The sequence below is a fragment of the Mustelus asterias genome, chromosome 1 (assembly GCF_964213995.1).
Source record: "Mustelus asterias chromosome 1, sMusAst1.hap1.1, whole genome shotgun sequence".
NCBI classification, from domain to species: Eukaryota; Metazoa; Chordata; class Chondrichthyes; order Carcharhiniformes; family Triakidae; genus Mustelus; species Mustelus asterias.
This window is the reverse complement of record NC_135801.1, coordinates 110,769,629-110,792,258: the sequence shown is the minus strand read 5'-3', so window position 1 is coordinate 110,792,258 and position 22,630 is coordinate 110,769,629. Positions and strand designations below refer to the sequence as shown.

The 22,630-nt window shown below is 44.2% G+C and overlaps 1 protein-coding gene across 1 annotated transcript in view; it reads left to right on the top strand.

Moving 5' to 3' along the window:
- LOC144496025 (gamma-aminobutyric acid receptor subunit alpha-2-like) overlaps nt 1-22,630 on the top strand; it is a 274,394-nt gene that overhangs the window by 179,841 nt on the left and 71,923 nt on the right. The window contains exon 5 of the mRNA XM_078216981.1: nt 21,237-21,457. Coding sequence (XP_078073107.1) covers nt 21,237-21,457 — 221 coding nt within the window. The remainder of the gene's footprint in view (nt 1-21,236; nt 21,458-22,630) is intronic.

Here is a 22,630-nt window from a genome sequence, read left to right as displayed (position 1 = left end):
TGCAGAGGTGGGGTGGAGCAGGGTTTGAAATGTGTATACTTCAATGCCAGGAGTATTCGCAATAAAGTGGGTGAACTTGCAGCGTGGATCAGTACCTGGGACTTCGATGTTGTGGCTATTTCAGAGACATGGATAGAGCAGGGGCAGGAATGGATGCTGCAGGTCCCGGGGTTCAAATGTTTTAGTCGAAGTAGGGAAGGAGGTAGAAGAGGGGGAGGGGTAGCATTATTGGTCAGAGATTGTATCACAGTGTCAGAGAGGAGGTTTGATGAGGACTTATCTGTTGAGGTAGTATGGGCGGAGATTAGAAATAGGAGAGGAGAGGTCACCCTGTTGGGAGTCTTTTATAGACCTCCTAAAAGTTCTAGAGAGGTTGAGGAAAGGATTGCGGAGTCAATCCTGCTTAGGAGTGAAAGTAATAGGGCAATTGTTATGGGGGATTTTAACTTGACTAATATTGACTGGAATTGTTATAGCTCTAGCTCGTTAGAGGGGTCAGTTTTTGTTCAAAGCGTGCAGGAAGGTTTTTTGACTCAGTATGTAGACAGGCCAACTAGAGGTGAGGCTATATTGGATCTGGTGCTGGGAAATGAGCCAGACCAGGTGCTAGACTTGGAAGTTGGTGTGCATTTTGGTGATAGTGACCACAATTCGGTTACGTTCACCTTAGTGATGGAAAGGGATAGGCATGAACCTCGGGCCAGTGGTTTTAGCTGGGGGAAGGGTAATTATGAGGCTATTAGGAGAGAATTAGGAAACATAGGTTGGACTAGGAGATTACAGGGACTGGGAACGTCCGACATGTGGAGTTTTTTCAAGGAGCAGCTACTGCGAGTCTGTGATAGGTATGTCCCTGTCAGGCAAGGAGGAATTGGTAGGGCTAGGGAACCGTGGTGCACCAAAAAAGTTTCTTTGTTGGTTAAAAAGAAAAAGGAGGCTTATGTTCGGATGAGACGTGAGCACTCGGGTAGTGCACTAGAAAGCTTTAGATTGGCTAAGAGGGAGTTGAAGAGCGAGCTTAGAAGGGCTAAAAGGGGACATGAGAAGACTTTGGCGGATAGGGTTAAAGAGAATCCTAAGGCGTTCTATAGGTATGTCAAGAACAGAAGGTTGGTTAGGGCAAGTTTAGGGCCAGTTATAGATGGCAGAGGGAAGTTATGTGTGGAACCGGAGGAGATTGGTGAAGCATTGAACCAATATTTCTCTTCGGTGTTCACGCAAGGGGACATGAATATAGCTGAGGAGGACACTGGGTTGCAAGGGAGTAGAATAGACAGTATTACAGTTGATAAGGAGGATGTGCAGGATATTCTGGAGGGTCTGAAAATAGATAAATCCCCTGGTCCGGATGGGATTTATCCAAGGATTCTCTGGGAGGCAAGAGAAGTGATTGCAGAGCCTCTGGCTCTGATCTTCAGGTCGTCGTTGGCCTCTGGTATAGTACCAGAAGATTGGAGGTTAGCGAATGTTGTCCCATTGTTTAAGAAGGGGAACAGAGACTTCCCCGGGAATTATAGACCGGTGAGTCTCACTTCTGTTGTCGGCAAGATGTTGGAAAAAATTATAAGGGATAGGATTTATAGTTATTTGGAGAGTAATGAATTGATAGGTGATAGTCAGCATGGTTTTGTGGCAGGTAGGTCGTGCCTTACTAACCTTATTGAGTTTTTTGAGAAAGTGACCAAGGAGGTGGATGGGGGCAAGGCAGTGGACGTGGTATATATGGATTTTAGTAAGGCGTTTGATAAGGTTCACCATGGTAGGCTTCTGCAGAAAATGCAGATGTATGGGATTGGGGGTGATCTAGGAAATTGGATCAGGAATTGGCTAGCGGATAGGAAACAGAGGGTGGTGGTTGATAGTAAATATTCATCATGGAGTGCGGTTACAAGTGGTGTACCTCAGGGATCTGTTTTGGGGCCACTGCTGTTTGTAATATTTATTAATGATCTGGATGAGGGTATAGTTGGGTGGATTAGCAAATTTGCTGATGACACCAAAGTCGGTGGTGTGGTAGACAGTGAGGAAGGGTGTCGTAGTTTGCAGGAAGACTTAGACAGGTTGCAAAGTTGGGCCGAGAGGTGGCGGATGGAGTTTAATGCGGAGAAGTGTGAGGTAATTCACTTTGGTAGGAATAACAGATGTGTTGAGTATAGGGCTAACGGGAGGACTTTGAATAGTGTGGAGGAGCAGAGGGATCTAGGTGTATGTGTGCATAGATCCCTGAAAGTTGGGAATCAAGTAGATAAGGTTGTTAAGAAGGCATATGGTGTCTTGGCGTTTATTGGTAGGGGGATTGAATTTAGGAGTCGTAGCGTTATGTTGCAACTGTACACAACTCTGGTGCGGCCGCACTTGGAGTACTGTGTGCAGTTCTGGTCCCCACATTACAGGAAGGATGTGGAGGCTTTGGAGAGGGTGCAGAGGAGGTTTACCAGGATGTTGCCTGGTATGGAGGGGAGATCCTATGAGGAGAGGCTGAGGGATTTGGGATTGTTTTCGCTGGAAAGGCGGCGGCTAAGAGGGGATCTTATTGAAACATATAAGATGATTAGAGGTTTAGATAGGGTGGATAGTGATAGCCTTTTTCCTCTGATGGAGAAATCCAGCACGAGGGGGCATGGCTTTAAATTGAGGGGGGGTAGTTATAGAACCGATGTCAGGGGTAGGTTCTTTACCCAGAGGGTGGTGAGGGATTGGAATGCCCTGCCAGCATCAGTAGTAAATGCGCCTAGTTTGGGGGCGTTTAAGAGATCCGTAGATAGGTTCATGGACGAAAAGAAATTGGTTTAGGTTGGAGGGTCACAGTTTTTTTTTTTAACTGGTCGGTGCAACATCGTGGGCCGAAGGGCCTGTTCTGCGCTGTAATGTTCTATGTTCTATGTTCTATCCACATCTATTTGAAAATTGCTTATTTCCTCATTGCAACTTGCTTTCCCAACTATTTTAATGTTGTCTGCAAATTTGGCTATAGTGCATTCCATCCCTGCATCCAATTCATTAATATAGATTGTAAATATTTGGGTCCCGAGGAACGACCACTGTGGCACACCACTAGTTATAGCTTGCCAACCACAAAAAGACCCATTTATCGTCACTCTCCACTTTTTGTTGGTTGACCAATCCTCTATCCAGGCAAATATATTACCCCCACCCTGTGGCATCTTATCTTGTGCATTAATCTTTTGTGTGGCACCTTATAAAATGCCACTTGGAAGTCCAGATACACAACATCTACAGAACCCCCATTATCCATTTGCTTGTTACATCTTCAAAGAACTCCAGCAAAATAGTCAAACACAATTTACCCTTCATAAAACCATGCTGACTCTGATGGATTGTGTTTTGACTTTCCAAATATCCCATTAGCACTTCTTTAATAATGGATTCTAAAAGTTTCCCAACCACTGACATTAAACTATCTGGTCTGTAGTTTCCTATTTTTATGCCTTTCTCCGTTTTTGAACAGGGGTGTTATTTTGGCCTTTTTCCAATCCACTGGAACATTTCCAAAATCAGGGGAATTTTGGAATATTATAATCAATGCCTACACTATCTCTGCTGCCACTTCAGATCCTGGGATGTAAGTCATCAGGCTTTAGGTCCTGGGGACTTGTCCACCTTTAATCCCAATAGCTTGCTCGGTACTTTTTCTCTATGATGGCGATTGTTCCTCCTTTTCAACAACTCTACATTACCTATTACCTTCAGTATAGTTCTAGTGCTGTCCACCATGAAAACCAAGGCAAAATATTGATTTAGTGTCTCTGGCATTTCTGCGTTCCCCATCATTAATCCCCCAATCTTGTCCTCGAAGAGACCAACATTGACTTTAGCTACCCTCTTCCTTTTTATATGTTTGTAGAATCTTTTGCTATCTAATTTTATATTTTGCGCTAGATTTCTTTAATTTACATTTTCACTTTTACTTTTTTAATAGCCCTCTGTTGTTCATGAAAGGTTTCCCAATCCTCTAGCCTGCCACTGAACCCTGCAATGTGATATGCCATAGATTTTGCCTTTATGTTACCTTTAACCTCCTTCCTTAGCCACGGATGCATTTTCCCCCTCTTGTAATCTTTCTTCCTCTCTGGAATGTATTTTAGTTGGAAGGAATTGAGTATCTCCTTAAATATCTGCCACTGTTGGGTGGCACAATGGTTAGCACTGCTACCTCACAGCGCCAGACCCAGGTTCAATTCCGGTCTCGGGTCACTGTCTGTGTTGAGTTTGCACATTTCCCTGCATCTGCTTGTGCTTCCTCCAGGAGCTCCAGTTTCCTCCCACAGTCCAAAGATGTGCAGGATAGGTCAATTGGCCTTGGTAAATTGGCCCTAGTGTCAGGGATTAGCAGGGTAAATCTGTGGGGTTATGGGAATAGGGCCTGGGTGGGGTTGTGGTTGGTGCGGACTCGATGGGCCGAATGGGATTCTACGATTCGATGTCCTCGTGCATGAATTGCAGAAAGTTAGTATGTAGGTGCAGCTGGTAATAAGGAAGACGAATTGAATTTTGGCATTCATTGCTTATGACATAGACTATAAAGGTAGGGACATGCTTTTGCAACTGTATAGGGCATTGGTAGACTGCATTTGGAGTACTGCACACACACAAGGAAGGATGTAAATACTTTAGAGGTGGTTCAGAGAAGGTTGAATAGATCGATTCCAGGGATGAAGGACTTGTCTTTGATTTGATTTATTATTGAATGAAATGAGGGGAAATGTCCTTCCCAAAAGGTTGTGAATCTTTGGAATGTTCTACCCCAAAGGCTCCAGATGCATAAGACAAAGTTTATTAGATTTTTAGATATTAAGCAAATTAATGGATATGGGGATAGTACGATGTTAAGGTGGAGACCAATACCTTTTAAAAAGAAAATAATTCCCATGATGTCAATGGAAAAAGACAATAGATAAAATTTCATTTTTTAAAAAACATTTATAGTAACAAACCAAAATCAACATAATTAAAACACTGATTAACATTCATACAGAGAAGTACATTTCACCTTAAATAGTTGATGCAACAAAGATGCATCAAACAAAGACACAATCTCTTCCCCCTACAGCATATATAGCTTTAAACTAAGCCACCAGGTCCCATGGCCCTCTGCATTTCCCAGGTAGGTAAACAGTTCCCTTACACACACATGAGGAAAGCCTGAAATCCCTTCAGACGGCAGTCTCGCCCTGCCTGATTTCTACAGGCCCCCAATGGCACATCCTTCCCAGACTCACTGCCTGGCTCCCAGAATTAATCCTTTTGATCTCCTCCGCTAGTTGCCATGACTTCCCATCTCAGCTGCCTTACACTCACAGTTCTACTCTCGGAGAAGTTTCCTTTTCTTCTTCATCAAGGGATTTGTGTCTGCGTGAGTGTTTTTGTGTCCTGCTTAGATCAACTGTAAGTCGAAACACAAAGTAGATGTTTGTTTACTTTTGCTTCCATTCCATAGCATTCCGTGGTTGGAGGGGCTACGTATTTCCTCAAAATCGCACACAGTAAGCTAACCAGTGATTTGTATCAATTTATCATTACTTTTTACACTTAAATGGCCCAACTTACAATGCTCAGGATGTTATTGGCCGATGTTATGGTTTTATCTACCCACATTTACACTTTTGAAAAATTACAATATTTAGGGACACAAATATAGGAAGAAGGGTAGACCATTAATCGCCTCGAGTTTGTTCTGTTAGATCAAAGTTTAACTTCTCAACACTGATTCAATTATCCCTTTTTCCAAAATTCTCTCTTAGTTTCACTTTGGAATTAAAATGACCTTCACAAAAAAATACAGGCTTTTTCCCAAAATACAAGAACCATCATAATGGGAAGGTGGAGTTACTGTTGAAAATCAACCATGATTGAATTGCATTGCAGAACAGTGTCAAAGGACCGATTGGCGTACTTCATGTCCAATTTCTTGAGTTCTTATAAAGCAGCCAGAAGGTGCTGAAAATTGCCTGGCTGGAGGGCTATGTATTTTCTCAAGATTGTACACAGTAAGCTAACCAGTGATTTGTATCAATTTATCAATACTTTTTACACTTAAATGGCCCAAGTTACAATACCCAGGATGTTATTGGCCGATGTTATGGTTTTATCAACCCACATTTACACTTTCAAAAAATTACAATATTTAGGGACACACAAATATAGGAACAAGGGTAGACCATTAATCGTCTCGAGTCTGTTTTGTTAGATCATGTCTGATCTGTAGTTTAATTTCAACTACCTGCTTTGGTTCCATAACCTTTTGTAACCTTGCTTAATAAAATTCACTTGATCTCTTTTCTGACATTTTCATAGTCATAGAGGCTTACAGCATGGATACAGGCCCTTCGGCCCAACTTGTCCATGCTGCCCTTTTTTTTAAACCCCTAAGCTAATCCCAATTGCCCACGTTTGGCCCATATCCTTCTGGCAGCTTGTTCCAGACACTCACCACCCTCTGTGAAAAATTGCCCCTCTGGACACTTTTGCATCTCTCCCCTCTCACCTTAAACTATGCTCTCTATTTTAGACTCCCCTACCTTTGGGAAAAGATATTGACCATCCAGCTGATCTGTGCCCCTCATTATTTTATAGACCTCTATAAGATCACCCCTCAGCCTCCTACGCTCCAGAGAAAAAAAGTCCCAGTCTATCCAGCCTCTCCTTATAACCCAAACCATCAAGTCCTGGTAGCATCCTAGTAAATCTTTTCTGCACTCTTTCTAGTTTAATGATATCCTTTCTATAATAGGGTGACCAGAACTGCACATAGCATTCCAAGTGTGGCCTTACCAATGTCTTGTTCAACTTCAACAAGACGTCCCAACTCCTGTATTCAATGTTCTGACCAATGAAACCAAGCATGCTGATTGCCTCCTTCATCACTCTGTCCACCTGTGAATCCACTTTCAAGGAGCTATGAACATGTACCCCTAGATCTTTTTGTTCTGTAACTCTCCCCATCGGCCTAGCATTAACTGAGTAAGTCCTGCCCTGGTTCAATCTACCAAAATGTTTCACCTCGCATTCGCCTAAATTAAACTCCATCTGTCATTCGTCAGCCCACTGGCCCAATTGATCAAGATCCCGTTGCAATCGGAGATAACTTTCTTCACTGTCCACTATGCCACCAATCTTGGTGTCATCTGCAAACTTACTAACCATGCCTTCTATATTCTCATCCAAATCATTAATATAAATGACAAATAACAGTGGACCCAGCACTGATCCCTGAGGCATACCGCTGGTCACAGGCCTCCAGTTTGAAAAACAACCACCCTCCGGCTTCTGTCAAGAAGCCAATTTTGTATCCATTTAGATACCTCACCCTGGATCCCGTGAGATTTAATCTACTGCAACAATCTACCATGCGGTACCTTGTCAAAGGCCTTGCTAAAGTCCATGTAGACAACATCAACTGCACTGCCCTCATCTACCTTCTTGGTTACCCCTTCAAAAAACTCAAATCAAATTTGTGAGACGTGTTTTTCCAACCCACAAAGTCATGCTGACTGTCCCTAATCAGTCCTTGCGTCTCTAAATGCCTGTAGATCCTATCTCTGAAAATAACTTCCAACAACTTACCCACCACAGGCATGAGGCTCACTGGCCTGTAGTCCCCAGGCTTTTCCCTGCAGCCCTTTTTAAACAAAGGCACAACATTTGCCACTCTCCAATCTTCAGGCACCTCACCCGTGACTATCGATGATTCTAATATCTCAGCTAGGGGACCCGCAATTTCCTCCCTAGCCTCCCACAATGTCCTGGGATACACTTCATCAGGTCCCGGGGATTTATCTACGTTGATGCGCTTTAAGACTTCCAGCACCTCCTTCTCTGTAATATGTACACTCCTCAAGACATCACTATTTATTTCCCCAAGTTCCCTAACATCCATGCTTTTCTCAATAGTAAATACTGATGAGAAATGTTCATTTAGGATCTTACCCATCTCTTGTGTGGGCAAGATGACCTTGTTGATCCTTAAGAGGCCCTACTCTCTCCCTTGTTACTCTTTTGCCCTTTATGTAGTTGTAGAATCTCTTTGGATTCTCCTTTGCCTTATCTGCCAAAACAATCTCATGTCCCCTTTTTGCCCTCCTGATTTCTCTCTCAACTCTACTCCTACACCCCTTATACTCTTCAAGGGATTCACTTGATCCCAGCTGCCTATGCATGTCATGTGTCTCCTTCTTCTTGACCAGGGCCTCAATATCCCGAGTCATCCAGAGTTCCCTACTTCTGCCAGCCTTGCCCTTCACTCTAAGAGGAATGTGTTTACTCTGAACCCTGGTTAACACACTTTTGAAAGCCTGCCACTTACCAGACATCCCTTTGTCTTCCCACAGACTCCCCCAATTAATTTTTGAAAGTTCCTGCCTGATACCATCAAAATTGGCCTTGCCCCAATTTAGAATTTTAATTTTTAGGCCAGACCTATCATTCTCCATAGCTATCTTAAAACTAATAGAATTATGGTCACTGTTCCCAAAGTGATCCTTCACTAGCACATCTGTCACCTGCCCTTCCTTTTTCCCAAGAGGAGGTCAAGTTTTGCTGCCTCTCTAGTCGAGCCATCCACATACTGAATGAGAAATTTCTCCTGAATACATGCAACAAATTTCTCTCCATCCAACCCTCTAATTTTCAATTGATACAGTCTCAAGAATCTTTGGTTTTACAACTTACACAATCTTTTGTATTGGGATATGCTCACTGACATCATCCTTGAATGCCTAGCTCTAATTTTAAGGTTATGCCCCTTGTTTGGACTTCCACACCAGAGGAAATAATGGCCGGAATTCTCAATTGTTCTACCCACAACCCCAACCCCCAAGCTGCCAGCGAGAAAGGAGAATTTGATGCACAGCCAAATCTCCATTTACTGCAGCAGGACTGGGGAATCCCAGCCACGGGCGAGGTTGGAGAATTCAGGCCAGTTTCTCTCTATCTCCTCTATCAACTTAATCCATTATTTAAAATACCCGAATTAGGGCCGTGATTCTCCCAAAAGTGCTGAATTGGCGGGAAAACTGTTCTAAATCTTTTGTCAGTTCTGCTTCTCACCCGAATCTCCCCACTCTGTGCACTGCAGAGGTCCCAATCATGAATATCATTAAAATCCCAGGAGGGCGGGGCCTATTCTTGCTGGAGTCTGACAGTTCTGGAACTCTGCGCAGTGGCCCCGACCTGTCAGACTCCCCGTTTGCTGGTCAGCTTGATCGCTGGCCAGCCCGGGACCACTGCAATGCTGCCCCTCCAGACCCCCCCCCTCCCCCCGCCCCAAGGCCCGATCACGGCCTCCACAACAATTCCCGGGTCAGCCCTGACCCTCTCTCACCCCTTCCCGGAGCGCCCCGATGTACAGCCCACCCCAACTCACCCCAATCACTGTCCTCCCTCCATCCCAGACTGATCCTGTCTGCAAAGTGGCAGCGGGACCCCCCACCCCCACTGATCACCCCTAGGCCCTGACCCTTTGGCGCTGCCTGATGCCCGGTGGGCAGTGCCAAGGTGGCCCTGGGCATGTGCACTTTGCCCCTTGTGCAGTGCCAAGGGGCACAGGCTGGTACTGCCAGGGTGCCCATGCCCAGGGGGCACCACCCCCCATTGCCCGACCCCCTTGGGGGGGCCTCGATTGCCCTCCCTTCTTTCCGGTGGGGTCTTCCACTAGTTCCCCGAATGTGTGGAGCTAGTGTAAACCCCGCTGGAATGAAGTACTCCTGGCGGGGTGGGAGATTCAATCGGGACCTGAAAGTTCCCAATAATGAACTGCTAAACATATTTAAAATACATTTAAAACAGATTCAAGCTCCTTACCTGCCTTCCCATTGCTGTCCAGCACAGTCTCACCGGCGACTGTTCACCGGCTCTGGGAGATACGCATGTGTTCCTGGCACATGCACAACTCCCGGTGCAAGGCCGGCGACGCACATCTCCCAGCCCAACCCGCCAGAAAAGTTGCGGGTCGCGATGGAAGAACTGTGGCCTGGATTTCCCCTTAATCCATCATCTTAAACACCTTAACTAGATCACCCTTCATTTTCTATATTAAGGGGAAGAAACTCTAAGGCTAATACAGCTCTTGGAGATGCTGCTCTGCATATCTTGCTGGGTCTGCTGAGCCCAGCTTTAACAGAACTGCGGAAAACCACATCCCTTGGAGAACTCTGTTGAAGTGGAGTAGGATCCAGCGAAGACAAGACACCCCCTCCCCCTTTTATTTTGCAGCACTAGCTGCATATGGTAAGTTCATAGAACCCATATAGTGCTGAAGGAGGCCATTCAGCCCATCGAACCAGCACCAACAGCAATCCCACCCAGGCTCTATCTCTGTAACCCCATGGATTTACCCTGCAAATCCCCCTGATACTAAAGCAATTTAGCATGGCCAATCAACCTAATCCACACATCTTTGAAGTGAATAGGTGAGTGGATGTATGAGTGAACGGGTAGGCGTTGTAATAAAAAAGTTGGAAAAGTTTATTTATTAGTCACAAGTAAGGCTTACATTAACACTGCAATTAAGTTACTGTGAAATTCCCCTAGTTGCCACAGTCCGGCGCCTGTTCAGGTCAATGCACCTAACTAGAATGTCTTTCAGAATGAGGGAGGAAGCCTACGCAGACACGAGGAGAACATGCAAACTCCACGCAGACAGTGACCCAAGCCGGGAATCTAACCCGGGTCCCTGGCGTTGTGAAGCAGCAATGCTAACCACAATGCTCCCATCTTTAAGTAATGACTAAGTAGCCAAGATGTAGACCATGTGACCAGCAGATGTTGTTGAAAGCTGAGGAGCTTTCAGTTTAGCTTGCAGCATGGGGTGTGGAGCTGCTGCTATACTTATAGCTGTTGAATCTTTTGGTAAATCTGTTTGCTGAGCAATCCTGTACCAGACCTTCAAATAAACCAAACCTATGTTTAGTTTACCGGCCCTGGGAGAGATTGGTAAGTTTGTATTAAGCAAACATAAAAATTCAACATCTAGAAATCCTTTCATTCATTGCGCTCATACAGCTCACAGTCAATTAATTCAGGAATGAAAACTGTATATCATGTCCCTAGAGGATTTTTGATACTGACCAAATGCCGAGAAATGCTAAGAAAACCATCAACAAGAAAGATCAGCTGGAGGCAACTTGAGAGGAATCGGTTCTTTAACTTGGCGACTGAGTCAGCTCTTGATCTGGCTGTTGAGAGAATTTTTACGCAACTTCCTCAGTGGAGGCCTGTTTACAGTCACTCACAATGCTGGAAGACGTAGACAATTTTGAGAACCAAGGCTGGAGGAAACATGTTTGGATTATCGGCTTACCAGAAGGAGCTGAGAGTAAACTCTCAGTTAATTTCTTCAAGATCTAGCTACCACGCTTTCTCAACGTGGAAACAAAAGCCGGGTGCATAAACTGGAAAGGGCATACCACTTATTTGCACTGAGGCACAAGGATAACCAATGACCCAGCTCATACATTTTCACAACTTCGAAGATCGCCAAAAAGTGATTGAGGCAGCTAGATGTAGTGGAGCCTTACTCTATGATGGATCAAAGGTCTCTTTCTATTAAAGTTTTTCAGTGGTGACGCAACAGACGCAAGGGTTTCGACAAATCTAGAAGATGACTGAAGGCCATCAGAGCACTGTATGCCCTATGTATCCAGCTATACTGAGGGTGACATTCAACAACTCTACAAAAACATTCAAAACCTGTCTAAAGCCATGGCTTTCATGAACTCTGTGGAAGGCAATAATTCAGGTCCCTCAGCTGAATGACATTAATAGGTTGCAGTTGACTTCAAAGTTTGGACTTTATCCCTTTTATTTATATTATTTTATTTTGCACTTGTACTTATCATTCTGACAGGTGTGGTCTAGTAACTGAGCACTATTGTATGTTAGAAATGCTGAGCTTCGTACATAACTTTAATGAATAATATTCTTCAGAATTTCTTTTCTGGCTACGAAATGCACTTTGCAAGTTGTATGATACTAGGGCTGTATATGTATATGGCGAGGTGAGATCACAGAGATGGCAGCTTGTTCTCTTTTTCTTTCTTGAAGAGAGAGGCTTCTTAATATGGAATGTATGTTTGTTTAGTCAAGCAAGGCCTCACATTCAGTGAGGAAAATCCCTCTAGATCATATGAAGCGATTTCCCTTTTTGTTTGAATTCCCAGCAATTTCTGAAGATCAAAGGTTGACCTTAAATGCCCCCATTTCTAAAGAGAAAGTATTATCTGCATCAAAAAATCTTCAATCTGGTAAAGCTCTGGGACCTGATGGCTTTGGAAGTGAATTTTATAAGGAATTCAAAGATGTGCAAATAGAACCTTTGATTGGTATGTATAACCATTCATTTGAAATAGGACAGCTACCTCAGTCTCTTAGAAAATAAAATAGCTCTTTAATTTTGAAGACAGACAAAAGTCCAGAAGATTGTGCCTCCTGTAGACCAGTCTCACTTTTAAACATAGATCTGAAATTACTATCTAAAATACTGGCATTTTATATAGGAAATATTTTTCCTTTTGCTTATTTAGGTACTTTTATTACCCTCTAAGGCAAACTTTACCCCATTATTCCAATCTATAAAGTGTGATCCACATCATTGGACCTCTTTGGCTATATCGTGGCTGGGCAAGGATAGGACTGATTAAGATGAATGTATTACCAACATTGCTTTGCTCTCTGCAGATGTTTGCTAAGGTCCTGAAGGAAATCAGTAGGAGTTCAGCTCCTTTTTATACTACAAAGAGAAAACGAGCTTAAAACTGACCAAACGACAACTTCTAAGTTTAAAAGGGGGCCTTGGTGTGCCAGAATCGGGGCGGGTGCGACTCGTTGAACGGAATTCCCCGTTGGCCTTGGGTGGAATTTTACGAGCCTCGCCCATGCGAGGTCGTAAAATACCGGCCATCGAGTCTGCACCGACTCGTTAAAAGAGCATCCCACCCAGGCTCTCCCCTCCGCCCTATCCCCGTAACCCATGGCTAATCCAACTAAGGGCAATTTAGCATGGCCAATATCATAGAATCCCTAAAACATGAAACTTTAACTCTTTTGTTCTCCATAGATGCTGTCAGACTTGTATGTTACTATGTTACTAGCATTGTATGTTACTAGCATTTTCCATTTTTATTCAAATTTTGAGCATGTCATTTTATTTTTCTGTTTTTTGGGGATGATCCTATTTTATTTTTAAATATTTAAATCTGCCTGTTGTTCTCAGAGGTTTTCATATTCTAAATAAGATTTATATCTGCATTACACACAAATATTTGATTACTTAATTACTTCATTTGATTTAAGTGATTTACCATTTGGGTTGCTTTATTTATTTTTAGCACTAAAAGCATCTAACATATAGATAGTCTTTCTTTCTGGAATCTAATTAGAAAAGATCAAAAGTCTAATTTTGCTCATCAAGGATAGCTGAAATTTTCTTTACTATGTATGTGTCAACAAATGTCATTGATACTCATTATGGCAAATCAAACTGGCATCTTGCTGCAGTAACTGTAGCAAATAACTCATAAAATACATAACTAATGTTAAGAAATATAATTTAAAAGAATTATGGCACAGTAATGATGGGCATGTTTGTAATGTTTGTTACTGACAACGTACTGTTGTTGCCCACATGCTATTTTCACTATATTTTATGCCTCCGTGGGACATGAGCATCACTGCCCATTCCTAACCACCTTTGAGAAGGTGATGGTCAGTTGCCTTCTTGAACCACCACAGTCAATCTGGTGCAGTTGCTCCCGCAGTGCTGTTAGAGAGCGAGTACCAGGCTTTTGATTCAGTGACAGTGAAGGAATGGTGATATAGTTGGATGGGGCGGGGGGGGGGGTGGAGGAAGAGAATCTTGCAGTTTGTGTTATCCCATACACTTGTTGCCCTTGGCCTTCTAAGTGGTGGAGGTCATGGATTTGAAAGGTTCTGTCGAAGGAGTCTTGATGAATTGCTGAAGTGCATCTTGTATATCAAATGCAATGCTGCCACTGGTCATCAGTGGTGGAGGGGGTGAATGTTTAAGTTGGTGGATGGGGTGCCGATCAAGTGGACTGTTTTGTCCTGGATGGTGTTGAGCTTCTTGAGTGTTGCTGAAGCTACACTTATCGAGGCAAGTGGAGAGTAAGCAACCAGGTCCTGTAGATGGTAAACAGGGTTCGGGGAATGAGACTGTCACAGCTTCACCAGATTGACATTTCATTTTTAAGTATGCCGAGTTCTGACATTCTGCAATGAACCAGTATTGATCCCTTGGCTTAACGGCAACGGTAAAGTGAGGAATATGCCAGGGTTATGGTTACATTCAATTCTGCTGCTGATAGTCCACAGCACCCTATGGAGGCCCAGTTTTGAGTTGCTTGATCTGTTCTGAATCTATCCCAATTAGCATGGTGGAAGTGTCACATTAAATGATCTATCTTCCCAAGGACTGTGCAATGGTCACTCCCACCAATACTGTCATGGACAGATGCCACGACAGGTAAACTAATGAGGACAAGGTCTAGTAGGTTTTTCCCCCTCGTTGGTTCCTTCATCACCTGCCGCAGACCCAGCCTAGCAGCCAGGTCCTTCAGGACTCTGTGACCTCAGTCAGTTGTGGTGCTACCAAGCCACTTTTGGTGATGAATATTAAGATCTACCAGCTAGAGTATACTCTGTGCCCTTGCCATCCTTAGTGTTTCCTCCAAGTTATGTTCAACATGAAAAGTACTGATTCATCAGCTGAAGAACTAAGAACAGTACAGCACAGGAACAGGCCCTTCGGCCCACCAAGTCGGTGCCGACACAGATGCCTCTCTAATCTAAGATTTTCTTGCCTATATGTGGTCCATATCCCTCTATTCCCTGCCTATTCATGTATCTATCCAGATGCCTCTTGAACGTCGTTATAGAATCTGCTTCCACTACCTTCTCCAACAGCGCATTCCAGGCATTCACTGCCCTCTGTGAAAAACTTGCCCCTTGCATCTCTTTTAAACTTCCCCCCTCACTCACTCTCAACCTATGCCTCCGAGTAATTGACCCTTCGACCCTGGGAAAAAGGGTCTGACTATCCACTCTATGCAAGCCTGTCATAGTCTTGTAAACCTCTATCAGCACCCCCACCCCGCCCCCATCCTCCAACGCTCCAATGAAAACAATCCAAGTTTATTCAACCTTTCTTCATAGCCCGTATCCTCCAAACCAGGCAACATCCTGGTAAATCTCTTCTGCACCCTTTCCAATGCATCAACATCTTTCTGGTAGTGTGGCAACCAGAATTGTGCACAATGCTCCAAATGCAGCCTAACCAAAGTCTCATACTCAACACCCCAACTGATGAAGGCCAGCATGCCATACTGCCTTGACCACCTTGTCCACCTGAATTGCCACCCTCCGGGAACTGTGGATCTGCACACCTAGATCCCTCTGTATGCTAATATTTCTAAGGGCCCTACCATTTACTGTATACTTTCCTTCTGCAGTAGACATTCCAAGTCGCATCACCTCACATTTGTCTGAGTTAAATTCCTTCTGCCATATTTTGGCCTAGGTCTCCAGCCAATTTATACCCTTTTGTATCCTCCGACAATCCTCACTATCCTACTACTACTACTCCCCCAATTTTTGTGTCATCTGCAAATTTACTAATCAGACTACCTACGTTTTCCTCCAAATCATTTATATTACAAACAACAGAAGCCCTAATACTGATCCTTGTGGACCACCGCTTGTCACAGACCTCCAATTAGAAAAGTACCCTTCCATTGCTACTCTGTGCTTTCTATGCCCAAGCCAGTTTTGTATCCATCTTACCAGATCACCTTGGATCCCATACGACTTTACCTTCTGTATCAGCCTGCCATGAGGAACCTTTCGAAGGCTTTACTAACATCCATGTATACAACATCCAGTGCTCTGCCCTGGTCAATTAAGAAGGGTAGCAGGGATAACCCGGGTAATTATAGGCCAGTGAGCTTGACGTCCGTGGTAGGAAAGTTGTTGGAGAGGATTCTTAGAGACACGATGTATGCGCATTTAGAACGGAACAATCTCATTAGTGACAGACAGCATGGTTTTGTAAGAGGGAGGTCATACCTTACAAATTTGGTGGAGTTTTTTGAGGAAGTGACAAAAACGGTTGACGAAGGAAGGGCCGTGGATGTCGTCCATATGGATTTCAGTAAGGCATTTGACAAAGTCCCTCATGGCAGGTTGGTTAAGAAGGTTAAGGCTCATGGGATACAAGGAGAGGTGGCTAGATGGGTAGAAAACTGGCTTGGCCACAGGAGACAGAAGGTAACAGTCGAAGGGTCTTTTTCCGGCTGGAGGTCTGTGACCAGTGGTGTTCCACAGGGCTTTGTACTGGGACCTCTGCTATTTGTGATATATATAAATGATTTGGAAGAAGGTGTAACTGGTGTTATCAGCAAGTTTGTGGATGACACGAAGATGGCTGGACTTGCGGATAGCGATGAACATTGTCGGACAATACAGCAGGATATAGATAGGCTGGAAAATTGGGCGGAGAAATGGCAGATGGAATTTAATCCAGATAAATGCGAAGTGATGCACTTTGGAAGAACTAATGTAGGGGGGAGTTATACAATAAATGGCAGAGCCATCAAGAGTATAGAAACACAGAGGGACCTAGCTGTGCAAGTCCACAAATCCTTGAAGGTGGCAGCACAGGTGGAGAAGGTGGTGAAGAAGGCATATGGTATGCTTGCCTTTATAGGACGGGATATAGAGTATAAAAGCTGGAGTCTGATGTTGCAGCTGTATAGAACGCTGGTTAGGCCACATTTGGAGTACTGCGTCCAGTTCTGGTCGCCACACTACCAGAAGGACGTGGAGGCTTTAGAGAGAGTGCAGAGGAGGTTTACCAGGATGTTGCCTGTTATGGAGGGTCTTAGCTATGAGGAGAGATTGGGTAAACTGGGCTTGTTCTCCCCGGGAAGACGGAGAATGAGGGGAGACCTAATAGAGGTGTATAAAATTATGAAGGGTATAGATAGGGTGAACAGTGGGAAGCTTTTTCCCAGGTCGGAGGTGACGATCATGAGGGGTCACGGGCTCAAGGTGAGAGGGGCGAGGTATAACTCAGATATCAGAGGGACGTTTTTTACACAGAGTGGTGGGGGCCTGGAATGCGTTGCCAAGTAGGGTGGTGGAGGCAGACACACTGGCATCGTTTAAGACTTACCTGGATAGTCACATGAGCAGTCTGGGAATGGAGAGGTACAAACGAATGGTCTAGTTGGACCAAGGAGCGGCACAGGCTTGGAGGGCTGAAGGGCCTGTTTCCTGTGCTGTACTGTTCTTTGTTCTATATAGGTCAGCTGGAGACTTGGGCAGAGAAATGGCAGATGGAGTTTAATCCAGACAAGTGTGAGATAATGCATTTTGGAAGGTCCAATGCATGTAGGAATTGTACAGTAAATGTTAGAACCCCCAGGAGTGGTGACAAGCAGAGTGATCTGGGCATACATGTCACCGATCACTGAAAGTGGCAACGCAGGTGGATAAGGTAGCCAAGAAGGCATACGGCATGCTTGCCTTCATCGATCAGGGCATTGAGTATAAAAATTCGCAAGCCATGCTGCAGCTGTACAGAACCTTAGTTAGGCCTCATTTAGATTATTGTGTATAATTCTGGTTGCCACATTACCAGAAGGATGTGGATGCTTTGGAGAGGGTACAGAAGAGGTTTACCAGGATGTTGTCTGGTCTGGAGGCTATTAGCTATGAGGAGAGGTTGGATGAACTCAGTTTGTTTTCACTGGAATGGCGGAGGCTGAGGGGTGAGTGACCTGATCGAGTTTTACAAGTGGCATGGACAGAGTGGATGGTTAGATGCTCCTTCCTATCTTCCCTAGGGTAGAAAAGTCAAGAATGAGGGAACATAGGTTTAAGGTGCATTGGGAAAAGTTTAAAGGAGATGCGCGAGGCATGTTTTTTACACCGAGGGTGGTGAATGTCTGGAACGCACTGCCCGGGGAGGTGGTGGGAGCAGGTACGATAGCGGCATTTAAGGGGCAACTAGATGAATATATGAATAGGATTGGAATAGAAGAATATGGACTCCATAAGTGCATAATGTTTTAGTTTAGGCAGGCATCATGATCAGTGCAGGCTTAGAGGGCCGAAGGGCCTGTTTCTGTGCTGTACTTTACTTCTTTGTTCATCCGCCTTACCTGTCATGCTCCTTGCGTTAAAGCAAACATCCTCAGACCATTTGTCCTGTCATGTTTTGTACTCTCTCCCTGTGTTTTATTTCTCTTAGGCTTATTGGACCCATTCACTGAGTTCTCCGCAGTCTCTGTACTCTGTAGTGTGGCCCTTTTTAATTTTTGTCTTTGGTTTCTCTGCCTTCCACTTTTCCCCTTACTGCCTTTTGTTTCTGTCTCCACTTTACTTCCCTCTGACCTCCGGCATTGGTTCCCATCCCCCTGCCACGTTAGTTTGAACCCTCCCCAGCTGCAGTAGCCAGCACTCCACCTTGGACATTGGTTCCAGTCCTGCCCAGGTGCAGACCGTCAGATTTGTATTGGTCCCACCTCCTCCAGAACCGGTTCCAATGTCCCAGGAATTTGAATCCCTCCTCCTTGCACCATCTCTGAAGCCACATATTCCTCTTAGCTATCCTGATATTCCAGCTCTGACTAGCGCATGGCACTGGTAGCAATCTTGAGATTACTACCTTTGAGGTCCTTTTTAATCAAAACTCCTAACTTCCTCATTTCAGCCTATAGTGCCTTATCCTTTTTTTTTAATCTACATCGTTAGTGCCTATATGCACCATGACAGCTGACTGTTCACCCTTCCCCTCCAGAATGCCCTGCAACTGCTCCAAGACATCCTTGATACTTGCACCAGGGAGGCAACATACTATCCTGGAGTCTCATTTGTGTCCGCAGAAAGGCCTGTCTATTCCCCTTACAGTTGAGTCCCCTACCACTATAGCTCTGCCACATTTTTTTTCTGCCCTCTTGTGCAGCAGAGCCAGCCACGGTGCAACAAACCTGGCTGCTGCCACCTTCTCAAAGTAAGCCATCTCCCCCAACTGTATCCAAAACGGTATATCTGTTTTGGAGGGAGATGATCACAGGGGACTCCTGCACTGCCTTCCTACTCTTCCTCTGTCTGGTGGTCACCCATCCCCTATCTCTCTCAGTAATTTTTATCTGCGGTGTGACCAACTCACTGAACGTGCTATCCACGACTTCGTCAGCATCATGGATGCTCCAAAGTGAATCCATCTGCAGCTTCAGAGCCGTCAAGCGGTCTAACAGGAGCTGCAGTTGAACACACTTCTTGCAAGTGAAGGAGCCAGGGACACTAGAATTCCCACCGCACAAGAGGAGCATGACACGGGCCTGGGATCTCCTGCCGTGATTTGACCCTTAAGTTAACTTGCAGCGACAATGACGTTGCCAAGAGAAATAAGAAAAGAAAAACTACTTAACAGTCACCAGCCAATCACTTACCTGCTGGCTGTGATGTCATGGTTCAATTTCTTTCTACCTCTCACTTGCCCTCGAGTCTCCTTCGTAGGTTCGCTTCTCCTCTACTCCCAGAAATGAGCACCTCTTTCCCCTCAGCACTGAATTCCCACTCCGCTCCAAATTTCCAATTCCCTCACTCTGGCTGAATCTCACTCCGGCAGCGGTCTCTCCCACTGGTGTGCGCAAGTTCACCAAGAAGGGCAGTGCTAATCAGCAGGAGTTTCCTTGCCCATGTTTGACCCGACCCCATGAGGCTTCATGGGATCCAGAGTCAATGTTGAGGACTACTAGGCCACTCCTTCTAACCATATACCACTGTATAACTCTGATGGACCTATCCAATAAGACACACGCCGGCATGGTAATGATGCTGTTTGGAACATTGGCTGTAAGGTATGATTCTGTGAGCGTGTGTATGTCAGGCCCTTACTTTGACTAGTCTATGGGACAGCTTTCCCAATTTTGGAACAAGCTCCCATATGTTTGTAAGGAGCAGGAGTAGGCCATTTGGCCCCTCAAGCCTGTTCCGCCATTTAATAAGATCATGGCTGATCTTTTTGTGAACTCCACTCCACTTACCCGCCCGCTCACCATAACCCTTAACTCCTTTACTGTTCAAACATTTATCTATTCTTGCCTTAAAAACATTCAGCGATTAGCCTAAACTGTTTCACTGGGCAGGGAATTCCACAGATTCTCAACCCTTTGAGTGAAGAAGTTCCTCCTTAACTCCGTTCTAAATCTGATCCCCCTTATTTTGAGGCTATGCCCCCAATTCTAGTTTCACCCGCCAGTGGAAACAATCTCTCTGCTTCTATCTTGTCTATTCCCTTCAGAATTGTACATGTTTCTATAAGATCCCCCCTCATTCTTCTAAATTTCAATGCGTATAATCCCAGGCTACTCAGTCTGTCCTCATAAGCCAACCCTTTCAATTTCGGAATGAATCTCCTCTGCAACCCTTCCAGTGCCAGTACATCCTTTCTCAAGTAAGGAGACCAAAGCTATACATAGTACTCCAGGTGTGGCCTCACCAGCACCTGATACAGCTGCAACATAACCTCCCTGTTTTTAAACTCCATCCCTCTGGCAATGAAGGACAAAATTCCATTTGCCTTCTTAATTACCTGCTGCATCTGCAAACCAACTTTTTGCGATTCATGCACAAGGACACCCAGGTATCTCTGCACAGCAGCATGCTGCAATTTTTTACCATTTAAATAATAATTATCTACTCACTAACTGAACTAAAATTATATGCACATTAAGAAGCAGAAATGTTTTGTGTGGTCAAAGTATTACAACGCTTGCTTCTAGTTGCTAGAACAATTCAACTACTGAATAAATAAACTGCGGGAAAACTGTTAGTTTCCAGCTCACCATAACTCTAACAATGACATTATGCTATTGGCAGGATTATCAGAACTGTTCAACAATGTTATAGCTTCAAAAATGAAGTAAGTAATGTCTTTAAATTATACAGTAGTGATGTATGATGTTTTTGAGTCTTAGGTTTTTAGCTGAGAGCTGCACTCCCAGCTCCTTACCATCTAAATCAAATTGTCTTGATGCTGTATGAAGAATGGTCTCTTAAGGTGTTATGAGAAAATAAAGGGAAAAACAATGGAATTGATCTTGGTTTCCCATCATGTGCTGCGACGATAACTTCATGCATTTTTTGCCACTAAGATGTATCTACTGTTCTGAATATAAACTGATTGATGTTAACAGGAATACACAATTGATGTGTTCTTTCGGCAAAGTTGGAGTGATGAAAGGCTTAAGTTTAAGGGTCCAATGAACATTCTTCGATTGAACAACCTGATGGCCAGTAAGATATGGACACCAGACACATTCTTTTATAATGGCAAGAAGTCAGTCGCACATAACATGACCATGCCTAACAAGCTGCTACGAATCCAAGATGATGGGAAGCTTCTTTATACAATGAGGTAAAAAGCTCAACATTAAAAGCTCCAATAACTATTTTTGCAACTCTTCCATTTGGAAGTCTGGTGTCATGTATCCCTACCAGGAAGCTAGTGTGAATGCAGAGAAATGCACGAGGTAGAGAAACAGATTTCAAATAAACAAAGCGTGTATAATATTTTGCTGTCTCTTTTTGTAGTGGTCACATGGTAGATAAAGATTACAAATCCTAATTTTATATTGTTTCTTAATTCGCTTAACTGCAGCAAAGTTCATTGTCCCAGTCCTGAAAATGGTAGGAATTGTGTTTGAAGCTCACCATTGTAATAGCGTGTGTGTGTGCACGCGTGTGTATAGAATTCCAACCATGGTGCACTGTTCCCAGTGGTGGATCAGGACATTCTGATCTGTTGCGTTTCATTGGTTCCATGCAATTAGTTAAAATTTAGAATGCCCGGGATGTTGATGAGAGACATGTGCAGTCACACAGCAAGGCAAGGTTATACACTGGTGAAAGCTGCTGGTAATGTGGCAGGTATGGGTAGGAGCCTGCTGGACAAGCAACGAGGTACTTCACCACGGCCACTAATTTCCTGCCTAGTCATTGCCACTAACATATAGCTTATTGAGAACTCAAAAGTAGCACAAAAGAAAAAGCATGTTTTTCAAATTTTATCTGTAAATATTTCACACTACACTGGTTTCACTTCATTCATGTGTGCATCAGTGGTATTTGTTGAGACTAATCAGAGCATTGATGCTTGCAGGGGTGTTAGGGTCATTTTTAAAATTGTGAACAAAACAATGCTATGTTTATACGTTCATTCTTTATTGAATATTTATGTTAGTGTCCAGTGTTGCACTCACCAATGTGCAGGACATGGCTGAACTTGCAGGCTCAGCTAGCTGGTCCTCCAGTCTATGCATTGTAAAGGACAATGTTTGAGAGCACTATCAGTTTCAGGGAGAGCCACTTGCAGGAAGACATTATAGTATGAACGAACAGGTAGATGTAGGTGCTGTGCAGGACGTTGCATTTTGTGACATAGATGGCGGCCAGCCTTCTCGCTGTGAATGGTGAGAAATAGAGAGACTGATAATAAACTCCCATGAAATGTTTAGATGAACTCCAAGCCCTTTTAGGACTCTACCAGCCACCAGCTTGTGATGGACACACATGGACAACACTGCCCTTT